The sequence below is a fragment of the Vipera ursinii genome (assembly GCF_947247035.1).
Source record: "Vipera ursinii genome assembly, chromosome: 2".
NCBI classification, from domain to species: domain Eukaryota; kingdom Metazoa; phylum Chordata; class Lepidosauria; order Squamata; family Viperidae; genus Vipera; species Vipera ursinii.
The window spans coordinates 146002259-146014655 of record NC_139513.1 but is presented as its reverse complement, the minus strand read 5'-3'; the positions used below and the strand labels follow the sequence as shown (position 1 = coordinate 146014655).

Sequence of the window (12397 nt, the reverse complement as noted above, 5' to 3'; positions counted from 1 at the left end):
AACACTGTATCTGTGATTTGAGCAAACACTTAGCTGGTAACTGTGGACCAATTATTATGCTCTGTAGCTGTTAATTACTGCGGAGAGATGTTTTCATTTTGGAATATAACTGGAGCTGTTCTGTTAAGAGAATTGATTTTTTTTTAGGCCAGTGGAACCTGTTTTCTTTCATTTAACCAAGTGCAAGTACCCTTTTAACTAGATTTCTTAACTTGCTTTGGAAATATTTTAAGGAACTTTGTGAATGTTTTGTGCTGGAAGCAGTGTGACTTCTGGATGACAGCCCCTCTGCCTACATGGCGGCAATGTGTGAAAGGATTGTAAACAGGCACGGAATAGGCTGTTGTGCTGTCGGTCCTGGTATTTTTACTCTATCTTGGTGGCTGCAGAACATCAAGGCAGGGAACAGTGGCGCCATACTGGTGTCCAGTAGGAATTAATGCCAGAGAAAACTGTTAAAACTTGCAAAGCATTTCACTTTCAAGGCAGCATTGTGTGCCAATAATCTTGGCCTACATTCAGCCCCATCAGTTTCCCTCCCAGGCATGCATCCTTAGTAGCTCCAGCTGCATGCTGCTGGTTATTATATGGGGAAACCTTAAGCTGACCTCTGTTGAAAAATGGACTTTTGGTTTCTTTGGCTACTCTACCTTCCTAATTACTTACTGCTTGTCAAGTATTCAAAGCTTGCTATTGTTTTTGCTTTCCAGAGCTTACGATAAACTGGCAGGGCAGGGCACAATTATAATATTTCAATAAGGTGAGGCAGACATGCCACAGGATTGTAATGGTATGACTTGCTTCTGGTTGATCTGAATGGACCCTGCTGTAACTAGGTTGGTTTCCTTCCTCATTTGTCCTCCTTATCAATTGCTGCCTTACCTGGTCACAAAACACGTTAGTAATCTGCCTTTCTTCCATCATGGGGCTTGCATGCAGCATTCATGAATAGTCTCCCATTTGGTCACTGCCAAGCTTAGTCTGGGGGGTGGGGGTGTGCTTTGGGACAATAAGCTTATTGTCTAAATTGGTTTATTCCCTTCAAGTCTCTTTTTCTAGAAATGTTATGTGAGCATGGACAATTTTTTCCTAGTGTTATTTAGAATATGATAGAAGGTTGAATTAATTGAATTATCATTTAAGGGAAACTTCACTTGATGAGCAAGTGACCCCTTGGATGTTACACAGATGCACTGTTCCTACATCACTCTGGCCTGGCAGATGAGCCTCGAAGGCAGGGGGCCCGGATGCCTTTGGAATACGTGTGAATATGTAAACACATAGGTAGCCATTTTAAACCATTTGTGCATCTAGCCCAGCATTGTTTACTCTAATTGGCAGCAGTCTTCTTGAGTTTTGAAGAGGAAATAGGCTTCCACATTACTAGCTGGGCCTGAAGGTGGGGGTTGTGGGAATGAAGTGCATGCCTTATAGGTATTTGTGGGTCCTTCCCCATAGAAAAATACTCGTCTCTCTAGGAAGGCCATTGTATATGGAAGGTTGTTTGCAAAACAAACATAATTACAGTTTTGGTCTTTCAGCTTTACCTCTTAGCGTGAACTTAGCGTGAACTTTTTTCCCCCCTAGTTTCACTTCCCATCCTCTCTCCCTAAAAGCATTGGGATCTTCCTGACACCCACCCTTCCCAGCAGAATCTTTGGTATCTTGGGCATCGACCGACCGAGGGGAAAGGGAGAGAAGTACAAAACCCCCATTGTGTTCTAGGAGGCCCTCCTCGCATAAAGCTTTTAATTCATTCTTTATGCTGGGGTGTGAGGGAGGATGGCTCTCTCCAAAGACAGTGGGAAAAGGGAAAGCCAAGCTAGAAACTGTTTATGTCAAAAAATACTTGTGCCCAGTTTGTATGGGTCTTTCCCTTGCTTGCAGCTTGTTGCAAATGCTTTGATCTTCCTCTGTACCAACATCATTGGTATCTGCACCCACTATCCAGCTGAAGTGTCACAGCGCCAGGCCTTCCGGGAAACACGTGGCTACATCCAGGCTCGACTGCACTTACAACGTGAAAACCGTCAGCAGGTGGGGACCTAATCAGATTTTTTTTGGGGGGGGGGCAGGATGGAACTGCTGCAGGGAGTGGGGAAAACAGAGCATGCACTATGTCAGGGGTGTCAAACTCAATTTCATTGAGGGCCGCATCAGCATTGCGGTTGCCCTCAGGGGGCGGGTGGGTATGGCCAGGGTGGGTGTGGCCTACTGGGTGGGTGTGGCTAGAGTGCATATGGCCTACTGGGTGGGCGTGGCCAGCTCTACATCGTTTGCATCAAGGGTGCCTATGGGGGCCTGAGCAGGAGTGGGACAGATCTGAGGGTCTCTGGCAGAAGGAGGGTCTCTGGGCCAGGGCCAAGGCAGTGGGGGCCGTTCCCTCACTGTTTCCAGGATGGCTTCGCGGGCCACATGAAACCTCTTCGCGGGCCGGATCTGGCCCCCGGGCCTTGTGTTTGACATGTCTGCACTATGTCTTGGGTTCCTGCACGTGTTTGGTTAATATTGAGGTGATTTTGTTGCTTGGAAATGTGGGATGCCCCAGCTCTGAGACATTTTAACAGAGCCTAAATATCCTTTATAGCAGGGGTCCCCAAACCCTGGGCTGTGGCCTTTTTGAAACCAGGCCGCATGAGTGATGGGCAAGCGTGCGTGTGCACGTAGCTCCACTTGGGCACGTAGTGGGTCCTTGTGCTCGATTGCGAAGCTCCATTGGAGCTTTACACACAGGTGCCCTCTTCTCGTGTAAGTGGAACTTCACATACAAGCGCAAGCACCCTGTGCTCAAACGTCCTCCGTTCGTGCAAGTGGAGCTTCGCACACAAGCACAAGCACTCTCCACTCATGCTTGAAGCTCCGTTCCCGTGTGTGGAGGGCGCGCACAGCCACCACTATCACCATTTTTTAAAAATCCCATTTATATCCCGCCCTTCTCCGAAGACTCAGGGCGGCTTACAATCTAAGCACAAATCAAATGTGCTTAGCAATTGTGCTGTGCACCTGCACCTGCCACTCACTCACACACATGTGCCGGGCTGCAAGGTGGAAAAGGTGGGGACCACTGCTTTATAGAATTCAGTAGAAATTACAGTTAGAGTCTTTCTCACATTTATACTGCATCCATTCTAGGAATTCAAAGTCATGAAAAATTTCTGCAGGGTTTTTGTTTTTTTTGGTAAAATATAATAATCCCTCTCCTCAAAGGGAGCTTCCATCCCTTCCATTATTTTTGCTCTTTTTGTTCAACTTAATTGAGGAAGGGTCCTCAAAGCTTTTGATCATAGATTCATAGAACTTTTGCTTGCTCCTTATAAAGTCATTAATGTATAATTCAGTATTGCACTGTTTTTTAATCAAGAGAATCCTGTTGCTAGAAACAAGTACAGGTAGATCAGTTCACTTTAATGTTTTTCCTGACCCTTTCATGTTGCAAACTCTTTATTATATCCTCAAAGTCTTTCTCCTGCAACTTCACATTGGTAGAGGGAAAATTAGGTGACACCATGTACTATAGTTTCAACTCCTTGCACTTGTCTGCTTTGTATTTAAAAGTCAGACGTGCATGTGTGCTGAACATCTTCCTATATTATAGGCTTGTAAATTGATTGCATTGGCTTCCTGAGACCAATGACACTAATTTGATTTGATTTGATTTGATTAAATTTATATGCCGCCCTTCTCCCTGAGGACTCAGGGCGGCTCACAACAATAAAAATTAAAAAACATAGAGTAAAAAATTTAAAAGAGAATTAAACAATAAATGCAAAATTACGAGACAATTTAACCCAGTAAAAAGCCTAATTAAAAAATGTAGTCAGTCCAGGCCCGCTTGTTGGAAAAAACAGGTCTTCAGGTCACGGTGGAAGGACCGAAGGTCAGGGGCCGTCCGCAGCTCCGGGGGCAGTTCATTCCAGAGGGTCGGCGCGCCCACAGAGAAGGCTCTCCCCCTGGGGGTCGCCAGCCAGCATTGCCTGGCCAACGGCACCCTGAGGAGGCCGACTCTGTGGGAGCGAACCAGGCGATGGGAGGTTGACAATGGCAGCAGGTGGTCTCTCAAGTACCCCGGGCCTAAGCCATGTAGGGCTTTAAAGGTTATTACCAGCACCTTGAATCGCAAAATAATAATTATTTTGAAGTTTATTTTGTCTTTCACCTATGCACAAAATTTCAGGATCTTTAATTCTTGAAAGAATGCATTAAAAACCCAATTGGTTCTTCCTTTCTATCTATGATCCACAGATCCAATTTAGCTGTGCAAGCACATTCTCTTCTAGAGAAGTTCTGTGGAAGTGAATACCTCATTGCTCTTATTTAGCTCTAACACTGGTCTCTTCCAGTGAACCTCATCACTTTATCAGCTAGGCAGAAGGATAAAATGTTTTGTACACATACTTGAGCATTACCTTTAACACAGACTCCCTTTTTCCCCATATGGTAATAGATTGCCATCTTGGGCCTTCTTCCTTTCTGCTATGTTTCAGTCTGTCTGCAAGTAAAAGGCTTATGAAGTGGGAACAGGTAGCATGGCAACTCAACTCTATAATGCTTTGCAGGCCAAAAAGCATAGAGTAAAACAGCATTGGCAGTGGGGTGGGTCAATATGTTCTGATCTTGGTTTTTGGTTTATTCCAGCAGAATTACTGCTGTAATGAAAACCATAATGGACCTTTCTTTCTGGACCCCTGACAGGAACGACTTCTCCTCTCAGTGCTGCCCCAACATGTTGCCATGGAAATGAAGGAGGACATCAACACCAAGAAGGAAGATATGATGTTCCACAAGATCTATATCCAGAAACATGACAACGTCAGGTAATATATATCCTTTGGGTGTATGCGTCTGTGACTTTGAGGGACAGTGAAACCAGTTAACAAACATCATTCTGTTAGAAGTTTGGAGACCGTAGCATAATTTCTTGGCAGATGAGGGTCAGTGGGGTTGAAGATGTTGGCTGAATTTCCTCATGAATATATGCAAAAAAGGAGCCAAATGGCTTTTGGCTGTTTGTGGGTCTCTGTTCTAATTCCTATTTCTGCTTTTCTCCCCCCACAGCATTCTCTTTGCTGACATTGAGGGCTTCACTAGTTTGGCATCCCAGTGCACGGCACAAGAACTGGTCATGACACTGAATGAACTTTTTGCCCGTTTTGATAAGCTGGCTGCGGTAAGGCAGGAACAGGCCACTAGGCTAACAGAAGAGATGATTACCTGAACTTAGTGCTTTTAGATATGTTGGCAATAATCCTTATAAAACTCAGTGAGCAAGTGCTATGTTCAGTGAGCAAGGGAATTATAATTTAAAATGCCTGTATGGCACCATGCTGCCTATCCTCTGAGAAAAGAGTGTTGTATTGATGGCTGTACCTCAAAAGTCAATGTGAACTGTATTATTTCTTCTGTCAGATAATCCCCTTGGGTTGCCTTGCCAAATACAGATAGTCCTCTACTTATGTCCACAGTTGATCCAAAATTTCCTGTGCTAAGCAAGGCAGTTAAGTGAGTTGTGCCCCCACTTTACAATCTTTTTTTGACACAGTTGTTAAGCGAATCACAGCACTTGCTAAGTGAATCATATGGTTCTTAAGCAAATCCGGCTTGCCTCATTGACTTTAGCTTGTTGGAAGCTGCCTGGTGGGAAGGGGTGCAAAAGGTAAATTATGTGACCCCTGGACAGTTCAACTGTCATAAATACATTGCCAGTTTCCGAGCGACCCAGGTTTTGATCACGTGATCATGGGGATTCTACAATGGTCATAAATATGAAAAACAGTCATGTTGCTTTTTCCCCGTGCCTTTGTAATTTTGAACAGCCACTAAACAAATGGTTGCAAATCGAGGAGGACCTGTAACTTCTAATTATTCCTAGGGTTGTTGGTCTGTATCTTTTTTGTGCTATATTCCGCTGCCTTTGCTGTAGTATGTATCTGTTCCAAAATTCTTTTCAACCTACCTTGAAAGTAATACTGGTACCAGTTCTGGACCATAATGTTGATTTATAAACTTCACTAGAGTTTCACGTTTCTTCAAAGTAACTGAAATTCCTGTCTCCTCCCCTCCCCAACCCTGCTCTTCCTTCTCCCCCCCCCCCTCATTATTGGAAACAAGTACTGCATAAAAACTTCAGTATCTTCAATAAGCTACAAATTGCTGTTGAAATAACAGTTGTTAGCTAGCTAATGTGACTGATCTGTGTGTGGCAGGGAGAACTGAACTCAGATGAGGTTACTGGAAGGCTACAGTTGCCATTGATGGCTTTTCTGAATCTCCCTCCTTTTTTCTTTTTCTTTTTTTTTTTTAGGAAAATCATTGCCTTCGCATCAAGATCCTCGGGGATTGCTACTACTGTGTCTCAGGATTGCCAGAGCCACGGGCTGATCATGCCCATTGCTGCGTGGAGATGGGTGTTGACATGATCGAGGCAATTTCGTGAGTCCGCAAGGGATGCTTGCCAGCCTTGGGAAGGGTGCACGTAGTCATTGGTGAACTTAAGGATTTACAGAGTTACCATTTTCCAGAGTGGTAGCTACATTAGGCAAATTAGCAGAGAGCTTTGTGGTATCTTAGAGACTTTAGCTTTTGTAAGGTACAGGTATGAACATCGCCCCTGGTATCTCGAATAAGCTTGTAAGCCGCCCTGAGTCTTCGGAGAAGGTCGGGATATAAATGGAATTAAAATAAAATAAAAAAATAAAATAAATTAAAAGACCTAGTCTAGCTCCATGGCCATTCATGGCTAACCAGATGCTTCTGGGAAAGGCAGCAGTGTGCTCTTGCACACATCCACCATCCTGTTCCCACGCAATGGGTATTCAGAGGAATACATGGAGTTACTAAAGTGGCCACTGACAGCTTCATTCCCCACTTCATCAGGTGCCACGGAATATTATCTTCAGTTGGCAGGAGGTTCTGTACTCACCTGCAGGGCAACAGGAATTAAAAGTGGGATCATATGCCATTGGAAGTACAAAATACGTTTTATGTGATAGTTGGATTAAGTTACTATTTACCACAGCAACAGCCAATCATACTACCAGTATTATGGTGGTGTTGTAATTGTCATAGATCACAGTATTTTAAATCCATTGCAGTTAGCTTTTCTACCTTAATATACAGGCAGCCCTCATTTAACAAGCACTCTTTCAGCAACTGTTAACAAGCTACAACAGTGGTGGACAAAAGATGCAGTCCTTTTCTAGGGCATCCTAGAAACTCTGCAGTCATGTGATTATGATCTAGACAACTAGCTAACACTTAGGATAACTGCAGCTTCCCACAATCATGTGATTGCCATTTGCAACTTTCCCTCTGGCTTTCCATAAGCAAAGTCAATGGGGAAGCCAGCAGGGAAGGTTACAAGTCTCTCCAGCATGTTGCTTGCACACACCCCCTCTGCAGCAGCCACATTGGACCCCATCGTGCCACACCTTGTGGGTCACCTGACACCCTCTCCACAGGGTAGCAGCCAGCCCCTCCCCGCTTGTGTCACACCTCATGAACCACTCACACATCCTCCCCCACCCAATAGCAAACGCCCGTGGTCTCATCATGCTCTCACTTTGCCTTGTGTCACGCCTTACCTGCCTGTTGACCTGTTTGCAAGCTGCCCAGGGAGTCACTTGACAATCCGCTTAATAACAGCAATAGGGACTGCCATCATTAAGTGTTGCGGTCACCCTTCACAACCACATTGCTTAGCGACGGAAATTCCAGTCCCAATTATCCTTGGTAACTGAGGACTACCTGTACATCTTATTCAACTTAAGAAAGCACCCATGCTTCTGATTAATTGAGCCTTGTCTTTGGAAGCTTATAACATAATGTGTTCTTTTTTGAGTTTCTGAACCCTCTTTATTGTGGCTGTTGCTTGAGATGATGATGATGCAGTTGGCCCGTTTGAGAATTCACAGTAAAAGGCAGGCCATTTTTTCTTGTGCAAAAGGCAGGACAGCAGGTGGTAGGGCCAGGCCTCCTCCTCTCCTTGGTTGCCCACATGCATACAAAGAGGAGGACCTTTGACCTCATTCCTTCTAGTGATTTTAATCAAGATTGTTGCTTTCCGGCTACTACTACTAGCAGTTGGGGATAGCATTCTTGAATCTCCTCCTGTTAACGGATAACTCTTCAGTGAGGAAAACGGACTGGAAGCTATCTGTGCTCAGGAGTATGAGTTCAGTTTATTAGTTTAGTTTATTAGACTTATATACCGCCCTTCTCCCGTAGGACTCAGGGCAGTTCACAAGGTTTTTAAAAGAAACAATACCACAATTACAAAATTTAAAACAATTAAAATGATTATATTAAACCTTGAATATAAAAATCTTAGTTAAAAACCAATTAAAACTCCAGGCCAGAGAGCTCAAAGAGCCAGGTCTTCAGGTCCCGGTGGAATGAACGGAGGTCAGGGGCATTCCTAAGCTCCACGGGCAGCTGTGCCATGAGTTCAGAAAAATTCACTTCCTCTTTTTAGTGCATTGCCCCTTGTTGCTTTTTCCAGACTTAAGCTGTGCTTAATTGTTTAAAAGAAACCTGATTAACTCGTGATGGGGGGTGGGGGGTGGGTAATTAATCTAACATTAAAACGAAAGCCTTTGGTTTCCGCTTTGTAGCAAAAAAAAAAAAAAGATGGGACGTGGAAGCCTAAGGCTGCCTTCGTAGATTATTTCTGTCATCATAAAACCCAACTTAGCCTACTTTTTAAATCGGCTTATCCCACATAAAACGTGCTAATCATAATTATCTTTCTTGTATCTAAATTTGACCTGCAATGTACAGTATGTGACTCAAAGAGCTTAAAACCACCCGGGCTTCTCTTTCTCGCAGGACCATAAATTATTTTTCATAATGCAGACAATCGCATTCTTTCGTTTTTTTTTATCATTTCGACAGATTTTCCCAAAACTCCTTTACATATAGATGCATTTTAGTAGCCTGCAAAGAGCCCCCGGACTCTTCTCTTACACTTATTTTGAACTGGCTTTGGTAGTTTTTGGGTATTCAGCTGTGGGCAGATCTAACATTTGTCCCAAAGAAAGCCAAAATATAAAGTGACACTCATGAAATCATGGATTACTTAACCATGATCAACTGGACAAATCACAAGAGGTTGTGTTGATACAACAGAAGCAGCCGAAACCAAACACAACATCATGCTATGGCTTAGGAAGGTAACTAATCTTGCTGCTAAGTCCTATATCTTACAGACATTTCTGCTTCTTTCCTATAGTGTTTATTGTTGTTTTAGCTGGTGGTAGGATAGGCAAAGATGCTGTTTGCCTGTGGGTCACAAAAAGTCCTCTTGAGAACATCTCTGTTTCCTATCCTCCTTCCTGTTACGCCTCCTCCAGCTGCTGAAGTTTTACTGGGCAATGTCTATGCTTTTTCAAAATTATCTTTATAAGCCATGTGGCTTAGAAGCTTCCTCTCTCTAAAAATATGAAAACCAAGATCTTTTCAGGGTATGTTTTTTTGTTTTTGTTTCCCCACCAAATTGCTCATCGAGACTTAGATTTGCACGGCAAAACTTGGGAGAAGCACAACACGCCTGCTTTTGTCAGGTTGGCTGCTGTATTCACCTGATGAAAAGGCATAGGGAGGGGGATAAAACCCAAGGGGACATTGGTAGATAGCAGTAAGGCTGGAGCTTCCTTAAGAAACTGAGATTGGGTCCATAGGCTTTTGGAGGTAAACAGATGCGTGATATTCAACGCATCTCGCATTTACTAGCAGTACTTTGCCCTAACATCTCAATTCACAATTGACTGTGTTCATACATAAATGTGTCACTTGAACCATAAATATTTTGCTTGAGCCCAGCCCTTGAAATTTATAAACCCCAAGTTACAGCTTAGCATGACATGTGAACTTTGCCAGTTGTGTATATTCAGCAAATAGTGATAAAACCCAATATAGTTCTAAGTATGTGAGTGAGGCTAGGCAGTGTGTTTGTGTGCTCTACAGCTAGTCCTTGACTTACAACAGTTTAGTGACCATTCAAAGATACAACGGCACTGAAAAAAGTGACTTATGACCATTTTTCACAGTTACTACCGTTGCAGCAGTCCCATGGTCACGTGATCAAAATTGAGAGGCTTGGCAAGGGACTCGTGTTTATGATGGTTGCAGTGTCCCGGGGTCACGTGATCCCCTTTCGTGACCTTCTGACAAGCAAAGTCAATGGGGAAGCCCGATTCACTTAACAACCCTGTTACTACCATATTGCACATTTTATAATAGCAAAATTTAAAACCACATTCTGACGACTATGACTTTCAGGAAAATGAGAAATAATAAAAAGACATATACAATATTCACTTAAGACTCAGAAATTCATAAAAGGAAATTAATAAAATTAATAAAAACCTTGTATGCAGGGTCCCTGGGTAGTTATTAATCTTTTTCCCCAACGTGTAGTTGGGAAAACTTTTTTGTAGTTCTTTTTTCCCAACGTGTGAATCCTATTTTCTTTCTTACTATCTAGTAATCGAGAGAGAGAGAGAGAGAGAGAGAGAAAGAAAGGGAGAGAGAGAGAGAAAGAGAAAGAGATTTTTTTTACAACAACCTTTTTCTTAATCCTATTGAATTATGTTCCTGGTTCTGGTTTGCAGGTTTTCAGTCTTTGTATTCCAACAACCATTTCAAACTGGTTGCTCAGTCCCTGTAGCCATTTTAGGGTGGGGAATCTGTTAATTTTGTCCTCGCTAAAATAATACAGCTCACCTCTCCCTACCGAGAAGAGAGATTCTTTCTTGTTTGCTTGAGTGATTCTTGTCTAAGATATCTTTGTGTCAGAATTTGTGTGGACATAGAGAGACCTGTTCTGACATTCATTCCATCCTCCTTCTCCTAGGCTGGTACGGGAAGTGACAGGTGTCAATGTCAACATGCGTGTTGGGATCCACAGTGGGCGTGTGCACTGTGGAGTGCTAGGACTGCGCAAGTGGCAGTTTGACGTCTGGTCTAATGATGTCACCTTGGCCAATCATATGGAAGCTGGTGGCAAAGCGGGGTGAGTCAGGTCCTTCAAAGTCTGAGTGAAACAACGGTGAATTCTAATAGAAAGTGGTTCCTTTGAGACGGGAGATGGAGTAACTTTTCCTCCTAATGGCCCATGTTCCTTTGAAGAAAATTGGTTTGGAACTGGGAAAGTCATGGTAGTATTGGGTGTGACCCCATTTTTCCCCATTCTTCCCTTTTTGTCTTACCTCTTATCTTCTGTCTTTTACATACCATAGCTTTGAAATTACTCTGTTCCATTCCTTTTTTTATTAAACGTGGAGTTAACCTATCCATTGGAGAAGAGTAGAAAAAAACAAACTTTAGAGCTTCCCTGGGCTCCAGCCTCACACTATCCCAAGGCTTCTGGGACCAGCCAGGTCTTCACAGCTTTTCAGAAAGCCAGGAGGGTAGGGGCCTGCTGGATCTCAGGGGGAGGGTGCTTCCCTAGGCCAGGGACCACTACTGAGATGGTTTGCTGCTTCAGCCCCACAAGGTGGCAACATTATAGGGAGGGACCTGTAATGTGCCCACCTAGTCAGACCTTGTGGAATGAGCATATTGGAGATACAACTGGCCCAACACATTCTGATTGCAAAAAGAGATGGCACTTGGCTATTTGGGACAGTCAAGCTTAATAACTGTCTTGGCTGCTCAACAGGAATGCTAACATGGGAATATAAAAGCACAATGCCGTTATATGGATGGGATCAAAATTCCCATGTGGAAATGCCTTACATTTCTCCATGTGACTTATTGATCCAAATGAAGTAATGTATTATCTCCCCTTATAGCTCGTTATGAGCATTACGCCTTATTTTCATATGAGTTCATCAGGCTTTCCTCCAAATCTTCAGCAAGGCTTCTTTCCACCAGCTTTCCCACAGTATTTTATCTGCATTCCTGCAGCCAACTGCCTCCAATATTACTTAACCTTATTTTTATTGGTCAATCCTGCTCTTTTACTCAGAGCTGCTAAGCAAGGGCCACATTGCTTCCTTGTTGAGAGAGTAGCTTCTTCCATTCTTAAGCGATGTTACACAAAGTTTAACGAGGGGGTCTCTCGGAGAGTGGGAGAACTGGGTTCCAACACTTGTCTTGGTTAAACGACAACATTTCTGTGATAGGCGGATCCACATTACCCAGGCTACTCTGCAGTACCTGAATGAGGACTATGAAGTAGAGCCGGGGCATGGGGGTGAGCGCAATGCTTACCTGAAGGAGCATAACATTGAAACCTTCTTCATTGTGGGCTGCAGCCAGAAACGGGTAAGTCCTGGGAGTAGGGGGGACATGATTAAAATTTGCTTGGGGGCAGGAAGAGAGAACAGATCACCATTATCCAGGAGATGAATAGCAATAGCAAAAGCACTTAGACCTATATACCACTTCACAGTGCTTT

General features: G+C 43.6%; 1 protein-coding gene across 1 annotated transcript in view; it reads left to right on the top strand.

The window, feature by feature from the left end:
• ADCY6 (adenylate cyclase 6) overlaps positions 1-12397 on the top strand; it is a 70783-nt gene that overhangs the window by 18615 nt on the left and 39771 nt on the right. Inside the window, exons 4-9 of the mRNA XM_083352429.1 lie at positions 1888-2037; positions 4693-4814; positions 5056-5167; positions 6302-6429; positions 10850-11008; positions 12123-12264. Of these exons, the coding sequence (XP_083208555.1) occupies positions 1888-2037; positions 4693-4814; positions 5056-5167; positions 6302-6429; positions 10850-11008; positions 12123-12264 (813 nt within the window). The remainder of the gene's footprint in view (positions 1-1887; positions 2038-4692; positions 4815-5055; positions 5168-6301; positions 6430-10849; positions 11009-12122; positions 12265-12397) is intronic.